The sequence below is a fragment of the Manis pentadactyla genome, chromosome 18, assembly GCF_030020395.1.
Source record: "Manis pentadactyla isolate mManPen7 chromosome 18, mManPen7.hap1, whole genome shotgun sequence".
Lineage (NCBI taxonomy): Eukaryota > Metazoa > Chordata > Mammalia > Pholidota > Manidae > Manis > Manis pentadactyla.
In genome coordinates this window covers 27291564-27307354 of record NC_080036.1, presented here as the reverse complement: position 1 = coordinate 27307354, position 15791 = coordinate 27291564, and the positions used below count along the sequence as shown (strand labels likewise).

At 44.6% G+C, this 15791-nt stretch overlaps 1 protein-coding gene across 1 annotated transcript in view; it reads right to left on the bottom strand.

The window, feature by feature from the left end:
• Positions 1–16: 16 nt before the first annotated feature.
• TICRR (TOPBP1 interacting checkpoint and replication regulator) overlaps positions 17–15791 on the bottom strand; it is a 34797-nt gene continuing 19022 nt past the window's right edge. Inside the window, exons 13-22 of the mRNA XM_036931857.2 lie at positions 15548–15644; positions 13044–13101; positions 11495–11641; positions 8600–8690; positions 7522–7580; positions 5934–6068; positions 5165–5322; positions 1342–3484; positions 1126–1248; positions 17–351 (exon numbers count right to left, since the gene is read on the bottom strand). Of these exons, the coding sequence (XP_036787752.2) occupies positions 239–351; positions 1126–1248; positions 1342–3484; positions 5165–5322; positions 5934–6068; positions 7522–7580; positions 8600–8690; positions 11495–11641; positions 13044–13101; positions 15548–15644 (3124 nt within the window). The 3' untranslated portion in view covers positions 17–238. The remainder of the gene's footprint in view (positions 352–1125; positions 1249–1341; positions 3485–5164; positions 5323–5933; positions 6069–7521; positions 7581–8599; positions 8691–11494; positions 11642–13043; positions 13102–15547; positions 15645–15791) is intronic.

Below are 15791 nucleotides of genomic sequence, written 5' to 3'. Positions count from 1 at the left end.
TCTTCTGATGTGCCTTAGTTCCACGAAGCCCCCTGTGTCTCGGGGCAGCAAGCTCAGGGTTCCATACGGTGCTGATCAGCAGGTGCTCAGATGAACTGAGTCTCTGTGCCAAGAATTCCTGTGTGATGTGTGTCTGGAATTCCTAACACATCCGGAGAAAACCGCTCTCGAGCCCTTCTGTCCAGGGAAGGCGGTGGCTCGATAAGCGCGCTAGTGTTGTAGTTAGAAGTCCCCCTAACTAGCTCATCGGCTTCTTCCGTGTGTAAGTTCTGCTGATGGGGCGCCTCCTGGCGAATGCTCGGCTGAAAGGAGATTCCTCTGCCGTCAGGGGGAGAGCATCTGTGTCCTCACCTGGAAAATGGGAGGAAGCTGAGGAGGGAACGAGAGAAAACAGGCTTGCCTGGCCGCGGGTTACGCGTGAAGAGAGACGGTAACCACCACGGCTCCCTGGGGCTCTCCCCCTGCAAACCAGGACGGCATGATGTACAGGCCCCCCCTTAACTGAAAGCGCCGGGCGCCGCTGTCTGACTTCCCTCAGTTCGGCAGTGTACATTCTCTGTCCCAGACTCCGGGGCTTTATGTACTTGGAGTGATTTACAGTGCGGTCGCGGGAAGGGGCCCCACCGGCCGCATCCTCTTCAGTTCCAGCCCCAGAGGGCAGCCTTGCCTCCGGGGCAGCTCACAGGCTCCATCCAGCTCCTGCCGGGCGGGGCCGCTGGACGGGGCGCCTCAGTGACGGCTGATCACTGCAGGCAGGCAGTTGGTCAGCAGACCGAATGCACGGGAAGCGGCTGGCCGCAAACGTACCACCTCGTGCTGCTCAGAACACTGTCCTCAGACTCTAGGGACTACAGAGGCGCAGGGTTGTTTTGGTCCACTTCTGTCACTAAGAAGCTCAAGTATTTGGTAGGATTTTAAGGGAGTTTCTGTTCAAATACACAGTGGGGTTCTAATGTGGAGCGACTCCGGGAAGACCCGGGACACTGTGGGGACAAACCGTTTGTCCCGTGCCTGGGCATTCGCTGTGACTCCTCCCAAATTCAGCTGCCCGGCACCCCTGAGCCATCACCCGAAGGAGGGAAGTCTGACCCCGGCCGGTCTTCAGGACCTGTGAGAGCACATTACCTCCGCTGTCCTTACACCGAGGGGGCGTCTTCCCCCGGAACAGCATAGGCGACTGGGTCAGGGCCCGGAGACCGCTGGCAGAGAGGCAGGTCCGCACAGCCCAGCCGGGGGCCGGGGGGGAACCTAGGAGACGGCACGTGGTCAGCGCAGCCCAGGGCCTCGAGCCTGAATGCACAGCCCCCCCCCCCACCGCAGGAACTGTGTGGCCACACTCACCTGGGACAAATACGTCGTCGTCCCCGCTGGAGGAGGGCCCCGGTGCACTGGCGCCTGGAGAGTCTGAGTCTTCTCTTTGCTTGTCACAGACTCTTTTGGTTTGATGCTCAGCTCTCTCCTTGGCAGAAAGGAGCCTCTTCCTTCCCAGCCCAAACTGTCCCCAGGAGATGGCCTCCTCGGCCTTAGGCCCACTGTCCCTAGGGGGCGACTGGTCTGGCAGCTGACACACTCCCTCGAGCTCAAAATCGCCCAGGACGAGGGGCTTGCTGAGGCCGGGCCCCAGGCTTCGCTCCTTGCCCTCTGGCTCGGGTGGCGCGCCCTCCGGGGGGTCTGCGCTGGCTTCGCCCCTCCCGGCGGAGGTGCCGAGGCTGCAGCCCGCCGCCCTCTTTCTCCGAGGCCAGTCTTTAATCCTGTCGGGAGTGGTCTTCCCGCTGTGCTTGGGGGATGGTGTCCAAGGAACTCCAATGTCTATTTTAAATGGAGATGGGGTACTGGGGGGACAGCGGGTGGGGGTCCAGGACTGGCAGATGTAGGTTTGTCCCGCATTCTTGCCAGGGGTGCTGTGCGAGGGGCGAAGGCAGGGGGGCGACACGTAGGTTTCAGGTTTGCCCGAGGACCTGCTGCCCCTGGGCAAGCTGGGACCAGCGAGGGGGCTCTCCCCCCTCCTGAGAGGCCCGGCTTCTGACACAGAGCTGGGGTCCAGCTTCTTGATTCGCAGCTTGGGAAGGCCGGAGGCTTGCATCTCCAGCTCAACTTCATAGGCCTGCGGGCTGGCAGGGGCTGTGGGAGGCCAGCCTGAAGCGGGCGGGCTCTCCAGCGGCGCGGCCGCCCGGCGCTGCCCTCTGTCTGCGGTGCAGCGCAGGTCGTAGGAAGGTGTCGGGGGAAGGCTGGGCCCGGAGGCGGGAGACGGAGGGCTCCCGGGGCTGGACACAGAAGAGTCCTCATCGGCAACCACCACCCTTGACCCCTCACCGTCTTCCGGCGGTGAAACGTTACTTTGCGAGTCTCCGCGGCCCCGGGGCTCAGCTTCATCCAGCAGGGTGAGATGCTCCGTGGCACCCGGAATCAGCAAAGGCGAGGCCAGGTGCCAGGCGCTCCCGAAGCCAGGCCCAGGGAGACTGTGTCCTTCAGGAGAAGACTGAGGAGAGGGCGTCCCTTCCTTCCGGGCCTGTCCGGCATCTGCGATGGTGGCTGGGCTGTCAGCTACGGCAGCCCTAGGGGCGGCACAGGCGTAAGGCTGCCACTCCAGCAAGTTTGTTCCAGGACTGGAGGTCTTTCTGTGCCTTTTCCCAATTCTAGAAGGGGGCAGGGGGGCGGCAGCGTCAGACGGAGCCATCTGTGGGACTGGGGGTGGGGCTGGGGGTGCGGAGCCGGGGAGAGAGGTGGCCGTACTGGGCGGTTCCTGGGGCTCTTTCCAGTCCAGTTCCCCAGGGGCAGGAGCTTCTACCGAAAATTTCCTAAGTGGACTCCTCTGGGAAGTACCACATAAAGGCAGAGGAAAAGGTTTCTTTTGGGAAATAGGTGGGGAAGAAGTCCTCGTGTCCCTTGGTCTCTTCGGGGTTTTGACAGCTTTATCCTTCTGTGTCTGCGCTGGCTTCTCTGTTGGAGACGCTCCGCGGGGGTGGGGGCATTGGTGGTTTTCATTCGGAGGCGTGTCTGTGAAGGCAGTTTCTCTTTGCACCCCCAGGGCTGCTGCTCTCGGGGGCGTCCTGAGAGAGTATCTGATGGCAGCCAGGTGCTGACTTCTGGCCCGGGCAGCCGACAGAATCAGGGCTGCTGGACAGGAAGTGCTTTCTGAACTGGAATTCACTGGGGGCGGCCAAGTAGAATTCTGCAGAAATCCACATGGCTGACCACGTGGCCTTTCGGGAGTTCCTGGTATCTTCTGTTCAAAAGGAGAGGCCCCTCCTCCTGCTGCGGAGTGTCCTTTCTCCGGAGTGACTTTTGGTTGAGATGGTGAATCCCAGCCACGTGAGGAATCCTCTTTTAAGGACTCCTTAGAAAAGACCTGTTTGGCAGGGGTCATTTCTGCAGGAGACTTTTGCAGCCTTTCAGGGGTGCACAATGGGGTTTGTGGTTGAGGGAACCTTCCTGGTGTAGCTTTAGAAGAGCTTGGAGATTTCCAGCAACACTTCTTAGGAGTCTGTAAAGAACAATGCTTATTTCAGTACTTGGATATCATAACTCATATTCATTCTCTACGTGTTTTAGTAATCTCTAAGATGATTAGAAAGACACCTGGGAGATGTATAGTCAGCCAAATGAATGATCTTAAGTTGGATTTCAAATAGTGACATGACTCCACTTCCAAAACAAGACCCAGATTTTACTTGTCCATTTTTTATAGCACCAGGCACTGTTTCCAGTCTTATTGGTTCTCCTAAGACAAATAATTCTAGGTGTCACATCTGCTATGCACTTGCATTCAACATGTGCTTACTAAGCACCTACTATGTGCCAGGCAGAGTTTTGCGTGTGTGTGTGCGCACACACGTGCATGAGAGAGAGAAGGGGAATGGAACATGGAATATGTGGCTACCTAAGGCACAGCAACAAAGGTAGTATCTCAGAAACGACACTCCCCAACAGAACACCTCCCTTCCTTGTAAAAATGCAGTGAAGTGCTCCCACGGGCAAGGGGGTCAGACACCCATCATTTCTACAACCTTTGATCATCTCAAAGAACTCCTGGTCTAGCTGGCATGTCATGTTCAGTGGGGTCTAGACATGATACTGCAGTATACGGCCAGTACGATGACAGGGACAGGCATGGGGCAACATGGCGGCGAAAGGGAGGGCTGCCTGCCTGACCCAGCTGGCAGGAGGAGGGGCAGGAATGTCGAGGCAGGTCATAAATAAAGGTGGCAACAGGTGACTGTGGGGGAGAGGGAACTTGAGGCATGAAAACAACAGAGTGAAGGTACAAGTGTGCAAAGCAGCAGTGTGTATGGCCCGGCGGTGCAGCCTGACGTTGCCGGGAAACGCAGCGTGAGGCAGAGAGGCGAGGGCTGCAGCCAGCCGGGCAGCAGCGACCAGGCCGCCACGGCCTGTGCAGGGAGGAGGCCGCCCCTGTTCATCTGCGGCTTCCAACACAGCTTGTATTGTATCCACACTCAGTATCCTCCCCCAACCTCTAAGCAGTTGGTTAGGTTTTCAAACAAAAATTACAACTTTTGAACACAAGAGTTCTACTTCAGGAAAACTTAGAAAACTGCTTTAACAGACAAAGAATCTAGAGCTTCAAGCAATGTGATGTCACCTGGTTAGAAAGACCGCTCTGACCTCTGTGGCAGGGCGTGTGTGAGAGGGAAAAGGCTGCTGAGATGTTTGAGGCAGAACTGAGCTAGGACAGGAACTGCAGGGGCGGAGAAGAGGGAATGGACATAAGACAAGGGTGTGTAAATAAAATCGGCAGGATGGATTGATTGGCTATGCCTGGGAGGGGAAGACGTCAAAGATGACTCCCATGTTTCCAACATGGGTGAAGGGATCGAGTGAGCAATGTGACAGAAACAGACGAATGATTACTGCGCATTTCAGAGATGCATATGTAGCATATGATGTAAACGGTGCCTGAAACCAAGAGAACGCATGAAGCGTTTACTTGTTTTCTCCCCTCCACCCTGGCCCCAGCCAACTCAGCTGCCTTGCGTCCCCAGATACCCAATAATCATTCCTCCGGTCCACCCCAACCACCTCAAATCTCTATTGTTATCTACAGATCACCTGCTTTTTCTTCCCTAAGTGGTTGAGTGTGTTTCCTTGGTCATGTCTCTATGTTTGCCAAGACTATACTATTTTAAACACTATAGGGATTTAATACCTGAGAAGCTGGTGGTATCTCAGAACACAATGTGTTTCTTGAAGGCCTTTTAATTCGAGCTGAGCCCTTCTCTGAGGGACTGATCATCTCAGTCACTGCCCCGAAAAGAAGCCTTTTGGGAGAACGAATACTTTGGATTGGAGGATTGTCTCTTTGGCCTGCAAGTCAAAAACAGTGACAATATTTATATTTTCTCAACTCCCGCCCTCCCAATACTAATGAAACACTCAGTCCGTATGAGACAATAACTTGAGAAAGCAACCGGGGTGGGGAACTCACCTAATCATGTCAGCAGCTGCAATGACTGCTACTTTCCTGAGGTTTAGCAAGACTGCATAGTAACCCCAGCCCTGTGCTAGGAAACGTAGACGACTAAACCCATCTAATTTGTAAATACAAAAACACATTACCTGATGATCCAAGCTAATGATGTATAAAAGAATGAAGGACACACAACAGACATCTCCTTTCACCTAGGATACTTGTGTGTAGGATATAAACATACGGTGAAAATTATGGGTAATTTCCTCTTAAATGAATTACCTATAAGACTGGTGTGGATGACCAGCAGCAGAATCCCAAAAATGACTGATAATGAAGGCCACGGGTTGTTCATCTGGTCATTGTCCTAAACCTCAAATATGCAAACCTTTTCTATGTCCCCAAGGTCAAGAAAGAAAATGTCAAATTTCATACTTCTTTTCTCAAAAATACTTCCCATGGAGTCAGCATGCATGGACTTCTGAAGACAGGTGGACAAGCACATTACCTGACTTGTCTTGCTGGAGTGAGTGAGCCCTCTGCACGCTTCGAGACTTTGGCTGAGATGCAGAATAGAAGGAACCAGAACTTGTCCTGCTGAGTGACAACTGCTTGATTCGAGGACTTCGTCTTAAACTTATTTCTATAAAACCAGAATCACAGTTTGTAATCAGGGAGAAATGCAAGCCTGACATTTTCCCATGTATGAAATGGGTAAAATTTATGTAATACCACTTAGAAGATGGAAATTTGGCAAGCTGTTGGCTTTGAGACTTCTGGAGTGTTGTAACACAGAGGCATACGACACAGATCGAATTCATTTTACTGAGCTTTGCAGATAATGTATCTTTTACAAATTGAGGGTTTGGGGCAACCCTGCATCAGGCAAGTCTATTTGGTGCCATTTTTCCAACAGCATTTGCTCACTTTGTGTCTCTACATTACATTTTGGTAATTCTCACAATATTTCAAACTTTTCACTACTATTATATTATTATGGTGACCTGTGAGCAGTGATCTTTGATGTTTACTATTGTAATTGTTTTTGGGTGCCATGAACCATGACCATATAGGACGGAGAACTTAGTTGATAAATTATGCATGTGTTCTGACTGCTCTACCAACCAGCTGGTTCCCTGTCTCTCTCTCTCTCTCTCTCTTCAGCCTCCCTCTTCCCTGAGACACAACAAAACTGAAATTAGACCAATTAATAATAACCCTACAATGGCCTCTAAGTGTTCAAGGGAAAGGAATAGCCACTTTTTAATTAAGGTGTGTACGAAGTTGTTTTCTTAGACATGACGCTGCTGCACACTTAACAGACTACAGCATATAAAGGGTAAATGTAACTCTCTTTCAATCACTGGGAAACCAAAACATTCAACTCCCTTTATTGTGATATCTGCTTTGTTGCAATGGTCGGGAACCAAACTCACAGTGTCTCTGAGATGCGCCTTTCCACGGCTCCCACAAGGTACCAAAACCCTCTGACTCACTAGGCTGTTACCTTCAGAAGTCTCATAAACTGCTGCCTTTAAGCATGATGTTCAGTTAAAAAAAGGATTGTATATTTAAAAAAGTCACAGCATAGTGATTTTTGTAAAAAACCAAAAATTGCCGTTTTCATATGTACAGTTTATATACTTGTACAGATATAACACCTGTAAGTATTATTAAAGCTAAAATGTCAACAGAGTATCTCTGAGTTATGGGATTTCCAAGTGATTATTAAAAATTTGGCTTCTCTATACTTTGATTTTTCTACAATAAACAAAAATTACTTGAGCAATTAAAAAAATAAGTTAGTTTTTGGAAACACTTCCTCATCACACAGACAGCACTTTATATTACACAGTGGTTTAGCTCTCACTCTGAATTCCACCTCTGTTGGTAAAAATATTTCTTCTCCAGAAATTCTCTCAGTTAAATTCAGTGTTATTTACTGGTGTACACCGTGGGCCCAGAGCTGTCCCAGTGTCTGTAAGGTATCTTAGGGTATGCTAAGTGATACACTCAAGGACAGGAAGGTTTTTGTAGACATGAGATAAAATTTTAAAATCCCCAAATCCCAAAACAAAAAAATGTATAGTTAATACCATCTCCTTTCTCCGGGGACTCTTCAACAACATCAATATCAGGACCAGGATCAGAGGACCTTAAAGAAGGACAAGCAGAAGGATTATATGTATCATTAGTACTTAATGCATGTGAAAGGGGGATAGAGCTTCTCACCTCACAGAGTAAGTAACACAGGGTTTGACAGCACCACTGTCAGCAAGCTTTCTCATACGCTGTCGAGAGTGAAATGGTTAGAACTTTTTTTGGAAAGCAGTTTTACAACAGAAAAATTAAAAGTACATATGCCTTTAACCCACCCTTTCACTTTTTGCAATTTATCCTATAAATTGTGTGCAAAATCCAATCCATACACAAATAATATTAAGATGGAGCCTTAATAAGACTGAGTAGACACCCTTGTCTCTATTCTTCCTGAACTAAAAAAACTCTGAATGTTACATATGAAGTGAACTTATGAAGACTAAAAGGTAGAGAGAAGAGGGGCCAGAGGAGACAGGGCTGTGGGCTCCTGGGGTCTCCTTTTTGCCTCACGGATCCCACAGTGGATGCTGGAGACGGTGACAACCAGAACAGTTCAAGAGGCAGAGACAAAACGATGCCTCCCGGACAGCCAGCTCTCTCTAGCCAAAGCACCAGGCAAGGGGCAAGCCTAGCAAAACAGAAACTTTCTGATACTTCGTGGCCTACTCCAACCAATTGCCATGGAAAACTATGGCCCCACCAGCAGAGGCCAAGCTGGGACACCAGACTTCCAAGCCTTGCCCCTAAGTAGGAATGAAAACTCCTAGGAATAAATGGATTTAGAAAATGTGGAAAACCCATTCAGTGGAATACCACTCAGCACTAAAGAGGGATCAATTATGAATATACACACCAGTAGGCCTAAATATCAGCCACGCCAGGCAAAAGACGCCTGACAAAGAATACATCCTGTATGATTCTCCAGCCCTCAGAGTTTATATCATGCTCTTTGATTATAAGTAACACAATTAAGACTTGTGTCACGAAGGTCACAGGAAGGGAACCAGCAGCCCAAAGGTCACCAGGAAGGCCGTGTGGGTACAAACGAAGCAGCTGGACAAGGGGCTCACTCACCTGCCCTTGATTTGTCTATGAAGCAGCCTTCTGGAGATTTGCTTATGTATTGGAGTCTCGGCCACACTTTTAGTCAACAGTTTGTGGTAACCTAAAATGCAAACAGCGTATCTTTCATTTAACTTTATCAATAAGCAGTTTGAACTTATATATGGCTTACTACTTAAGCTGGAGTGGGTCTTAATGGTCTTTGGACTAAGATCTAACCACAGGACTCAATTAACATGAAACAACAGTTTATCAGCATTAGCACGGATTAAATAAATAAGCCCATGTAAAATATAAATTATAATCTAATAAGCAATCCTGAAGAAATGAAAAGTGCTCACTAGGGCTGACACGTCGATCCATCTAGTTGGTGGTGCTTATATTTAGGATTAAATGAAGGAAAGTATGTGAAAATGCTGGTAAGCCATGCAAACATTTCAAATGTTAAGAAATTTAATAGTAAGAAAAGTCTAACTGCCATAGTGTCCTCAGGACAGCATACAGCCAAGCTCCTCATGGAAGAACTGGTTTAATGGGAGTTCAAAATGGCTAGAAAGAGGAGTGGTGTTGGCAGGAATGTGGAGTTGAGGACCTCTGAAAAAACTCCACAGAAGGAATGGGAACACTGGCAAAAATGGTCAAAATCAACTTTAGAAATCTGGAAACTAACCAGCTAGCAACAATCCAAGAAATATGTATTCAAGAAAAACAGCTGATCTTGGCATAGTGAGCTTTGTGGAACTTTAACTTGCCCCAGTTCCGGCCCCCTTCTCCAGCCCTGCAGCTTAGCGAACCAAGAGCCAGGGGTCACTGTGAAAACCATCAGCCCAGGAGCCTCTGGGATGGGGTCTAATGGGACCAACCCTCCTCCAAAGCCTCTTTCCCAACGTCATTATGTGAGGTCAATTCCCCGGAAAACCCAGCTCACAAGGGCTGTCTCTATTTGACCTTAGAACTCACCCAGTGCGAACAATCCTTTCCCAGGGAACACTTACTGAAAACCATCAGCAGCAACTGCAAACATCACAGTTGCCAGAATCAGTGATAACAGCTGGGGCAAACAACAAGCTAACCAGAAGTTTAAAAGGGAAAACAGAATGAGGTGTCCACAGAGGACTCCACAAACTTCCAACGTATTCCTGGGAACCTACAAGTCCGTGCAATGTAGGGCTGTGTGCACGCCCAGGACAGACCTGAGAAGGCCTGACCCTGGCGCCTACGGCCGATCCCGAGGCTCTGGAAAAGCAGGAGGAGTTGTGAGCTGCCTGGCTGAGTCTGTAGGAATGAGCCAACAGAGGGCCGCTCAGCAAAGGCTGAGAAACCTACTGGTTCCAGGCATTTAAGGAAACCTCTGTCTGATCATTAGCTGACCGCTCAGCCAACCGAGCAGGGATTTCGGTAGCCACATGACGGAATGTAGACTTTAGAATTAGTTCAGGAAAGTCACTAAACAAACAAAACAATAACAGTAACAAGTCCTGGTAAGGCAGGAAGACCCCTGATTATCAGAATTGCTTCATATTCTTTAAAACACCCAGTTGTCAACAAAATACATTAAAAAATACAAAGAAATAAGAAGTATGGTCCATATACAGGGGGAAAAAAGGCAGTACAAACTGTCCCCAAGCAAGTCCAGATATTGGATCTATTAGACCAAGACTTTAAAGAGGCCATTTGAAACATACACTCAAAGAACTAAAGAGAACTGTGTCTAAAGAACCAGATGAAAACCTGAGTCTGATGACTTGCCAAATAGCAAACGTCAATTAAGGGACAGAAATTATAAAAAAGGACCAAACAGAAATTCTGAAGTTGAGTAGTACAATTTCTAAAGTGAAAAATTAATTTGAGGGGTTTAGCAACAGATATGAGGTGACAGAAGAAGGAATCAACACATTTGATGATGGACTAATTGAGATTATCCAGTCTGATGGACAGAAAGAAAAAAATGAAGAAAAACAGTCTCAGACACCTGTGGGATAGCACCGAGCATGACGGCATGCACCTGCCGGGTCCAGATAAAGAGGGAAGGAAGGTGCAGAAATAGCATGTGAAGAAATACTGGATGAAAACTTGCCAAGTTTGATGAAAGACATCACATCCAAGAAGTTCAATAAAACCCAAGAAGTATAAAGTCAAAGAGATCCACTCCTATATAAAACCTAACCAAACTGTCAGAAGTCAGAGAGAAAGAATCTGGAAAGCAACAGATTGATCATGTATAAGGGACCGTCTACAAGAACAGCAGCTGGTTTCTAATCAGAAACAAAGGACAAAATGGGAATGTGACAATGTATTCAAAGTGCTGAAAGAGAAAAGACTCAACCAAGAATTCTACACCCAGCAAAATTACTGTTCAAAACTTAAGAAGAAATCAGCACATTCCCAGATTAAAAACAAACAAAAACCCCAAAAATAAAACACAGAGAATCTGTAACTAGCAGACCTGCCCTAAATGAAGAGAATCCTTTAAGCAGCAAGGAAGGGGGCACTAGAGTAACACAAATCCACACTGGAAATTAAAAGAGCACTGGTAAAGGTAACCACATAAATAAATATAAAAGACAGTAGAACTATTTATTGTTTGTAACTTTTTTTCTCCTGAGTTAAAAGATAAGACCAATAATTATAAATTAGTGTTGATGGGCATACAATGTATAAAGATGTAATTTGTATGACAGTATAGCACAATGGATGAGGTAGGCAGGAAATAGAACTTTATAGGAGCCAAATTTTTTAATGCCACTGAAATTAAGTTGACATTAATCTGAGCTAGGGTTTTACCAGATATTCATTGTTATCCCCAGGGGGAGCGATGTCTCACAAAATGGTGTGTGACAAAGAAGACTGTGGGAACTGGTTCGGATCCAAGAACTGCCCCCTCTCCTGGCTACCCTGAGGCAGTACCTTTGGGCCTCTTGAGGTTGTCAAGTTTACACTCCAGACCTTCCACAGCTGACACAGAATGGCTTCTAGGAAACCCCCGCTTTACCGATCTCTTTGAAGGAGAAATCATTTCCTGGTTGAAGAGATTTCTTCGAACTTTGGTCACTTCTGAGGGCATAAAGAAAAGGCTAAATATTATCACTAATAAATGCCATATCTGGGAGAAGATACCTGAAACAGAAGTTGCTGAAGAAAACTGCCTACAGACTGACTACTGTATTCAGATTTGCTAATGGGATTTCCTTAAATATTATACTCACATGGTACATTAAGACCATTTACTCTTGCAGATTCAATGTTAAATCCAGGTTTTCAGGAACACGAGGAAGGCCCACATCACTTAAATTAGAAGTTTTACTCATTGTAAAATAGACATAATCCTAAAGTAAGAGGTTGGCTAATGAAGGTCCTGGTCCTCTTGATATATCCCAAGGTTGTGATGATTTTCCTCACTTTGGACCTTTTTGCTGCCTTGTATTCAGCTTAACCTCAAGTAGAGAAACTTTTCAATCACAGATTTCATTCTTCTTCTGAGTATTTTACTAATTTGCTTGCTTATTTTAAATTATCTTCCTGACTCTAGAGCATGAGAGCTGTGACCATCTACACTCAAAGCTAGGAAAAACAGCTGGAGTCCAGAAATACTTGACAAAGCTAGGAGGATGGCATTTTAATCTGAAGCAAGATGGCCTGGAGAGGCCACTCAAAAATTCATCAAGGGTAAACTCTAGGAGCAGGTCACTTAAATACACACAAATAAACTGGGAGGAACCCTTATGCTTACCTATCAATGATATAAACATTAATGTTAAGGACACCAGTAACACACCACAGTTTCAAAAAGTGTTTCTATCTCCCATATAAGAGTCCCTGTTATCTGCCTTAGGCTGTCTGTGAAACGGATTTATGGCCTGACAGCCAGCTTTTATTTACTTTGTTTTTCCCAAGTTTTTGAAAAGTGTAACGTCTACAGGAAATTTCAAAGAATAATGCAGTAAATATAGTCATCATTAACCACCCCCTCCCCAATTCTCTCTCTCTGTTTATAGTTTCCTACTCCCTACACTGTGGTCATAAGCCGCAGACATCACATGTCTCTAGTTCCCTGTCCCCCAGCGCGTGCCTCCTGGGACCAAGGGCGTATCAGCTGGCATAGGATCCACCTTCCCGTTTTTCTCATTGCCTCAACAGCTTCTTGCTTGGGCCTTAACTTTAGTAAGAACTTAAACTTCTTTCATCTAAACCAGTTTTGCTGCCTCTCTTTTTTTTGGCTTTCACGATAATGGCTTTAAAAAAAGAAAAGATTTCAAGCCAGTTATTTTGCAGAAGGCAGCATTTTGAGACCATGTGAGTATCTTCTTCTCCCAGCACATGGTATTTGGACATATTTCATTAACCAGCAGCCATACAAACCTGTAATGTATAGTTCTAAGCAGCTGCTTAAATCCATACAATCAAAATAAACTTGTCACTCTAGCCCACAAATGCACACACTGAGAAAACAGCATACCTTGTACTGCATCTTTCACTGGGAGTGCAGGTTGCTGAAGAGCAGGGCAAGTGTGCTCCTGAAAGGGGAGAACATCAGCATTCATTTAAAATAAAAATAAAAATTCCACATGAAGCCCTTTGATTTTTGCAGTTCCACATAAATTATGGTACATCCATCCACTGCAGACATTACAAGAATTAGGAAGACCTGTAAGAACAGGGAAGGAAGGAAGGCCTAGATACACTAACGTGTAAGAGAGGTCCGCGATAGGGAAAAGGAAAAAAAAAAAAATAGTAAGTATAGTAGGCTAACCATTTGTAAGCTTATGTACATGTGTGTGTGTAGAACACACATGTTTGAGTCTTTGGTGTGTGCGGTGGTTACATACAGAAAAGGGCCTGGGAATAAACACAGTAAGTTGGCATCAGTGATCACTTCTGAAGGGTGGATGGAGAAGGGGCACTGTAACTTTTAACTTTATATGATTTCAATTTTTTAGTGATGGTCATGTATACCTTTTATGACAAAAAAATAAGAGAAAAAATTAGGCTTGGGGTGGATTAATGATTGTGCATTGAGCATTGACCCCCCTATACAGAATTTTATTGTTGTTAACAACCATTTGATCAATAAATATGAGAGATGCCCTCACACACACAAAATATATATATATATATATATATATACACACTTCCAATTGTAAAATAAATAAGTAACCATGATGTAATGTATAGCATAAGGAATATAGTCAAGATATTGTAACAACTTGGTATGGTGATAGCTGGTACCTAGAATTATCATGTATATAAATGTTGAATCACTGTGTTGTACACCTGAAACTAATGTAATACTGTGTGTCAACTACCCTTCAATAAAAAATAATTATCTAAAAAAAGAGAAAACCCATATGAAATAATTAGAGGATGGAACTTCTCTGTGTTAAACTGCTATTTATTTGCTATTTATAATAAAGGATTCAAGAGTCTAAAATCCAGATGCATCTAAACAATGAAACTGTTTTTAAAGATTTGTTTTTTTCCATTTTGCCAGTGTAACTGAAGAATGAACTACTTCCTAAGAGCAGAGACTTAAGAAACGATGTTGTTTATTAATTAAAATTAAAATTGAGTCGTAGTCTCAGTAAATCTGGTCTTAAAAGCATAAATAATCTAAAACATAACTTTCAAAAAGGAGTGCTGGAAAAGACTAAATCATTATAAAATGTAGTGAGAGAGGAGGTCTGGTCTGACATGCTCTGGCCGCCCACTCCTGGATTTCACACTCTCCCATCAAGATGCCAAGATATCTAAGATTTGCATCATATTCACTTATACTTATGAAGGCATATTAAGAAAGTGAACACCAATAACTCTTAAAAAAAATCTCACTTCCAATTCCACAGGATCGTTACTATAAATCTTTGGAAACAGAACAAACCACTATTGTAATGATAATGCTTCTAAAGCTAGTTCTTACAGAATTTTAGCTTTAATCAGTTCATGCAGTTCAGAAGTTTCAATGCATTCTTTGTTGCTCATCTTTCCCTAGCAAGACACCAATTCTACTCAGAATTACTAAGTAATTCTACTAACTAGACCCTGCCTGGGTTTTTTTTGTTCGCAAGTAGTAAATACCTTGCTTAAGTCCTTACATCTACTGCAATAGAAAAACAATCACCACCTAGCGTCACGACAGCTCTTAAAACAAAAAAATTGTTTTCAAAGAAAAACACAGGTACTGAAAAGTACTTTCTCATATGCAGCCAAAGTCCTTATATGATATATGTTATTTTTCAGTTGTCTCTTTGCTTATGTTAGCTATTATTTTACAAGTTTTCTTATCTATGTTAAAGATTTTGAATTAACTTAGTCATTCCTAACTTTGACTTGCTGTTTTTCTTTATATCACCTGTCATTCTTCTGGGTAAAATGGCTAATCTTTAACAAACTTGTGTTTCTTTATTCCTTGGATTACAGTTGTATACACATACATAAAAACATCTGATTTGATTTCTGTATCTTCCAATGTCCATTTCCTAAAAGTAAGACACTGCTTTTCAATCTTATGTATTGTGTCAATTCAAGCTGGAGGCAACAACTTGGTGTGCCATTTCTTGTCTCTTGGAAATGACTTACATTTTTTTTTTTTTTTAGATAATTATTTTTTATTGAAGGGTAGTTGACACACAGTATTACATTAGTTTCAGGTGTACAACACAGTGATTCAACATTTATATACATGATAATTCTAGGTACCAGCTATCACCATACCAAGTTGTTACAATATCTTGACTATATTCCTTATGCTATACATTACATCCCGGTTACTTATTTATTTTACAATTGGAAGTGTGTGTGTATATATATATATATATATATATATATTGTGTGTGTGTGTGTGAGGGTCTCTCTCATATTTATTGATCAAATGGTTGTTAACAACAATAAAATTCTGTATAGGGGGGTCAATGCTCAATGCACAATCATTAATCCACCCCAAGCCTAATTTTCATCATGACTTACATTTTTTGTAGCTCTCTTGGACACTTTGGGAATTTCAATTTGTCGAAGATTCTGTGAAACTTCTGCAATGCTTTTATGTCTTATTAATGCATTTTTCCTTTTAAAAATAGAAAGAAACAGTCAACACACATTCAACAGAGATTACAAGTAGTTAAATTAGAACAGAACTACAGTTTAAAATAAAATGCTATTTAAATAAAAGTTATCTTAGTGTTGGCCTGAATTTAGAGCAAAACAACTCAAC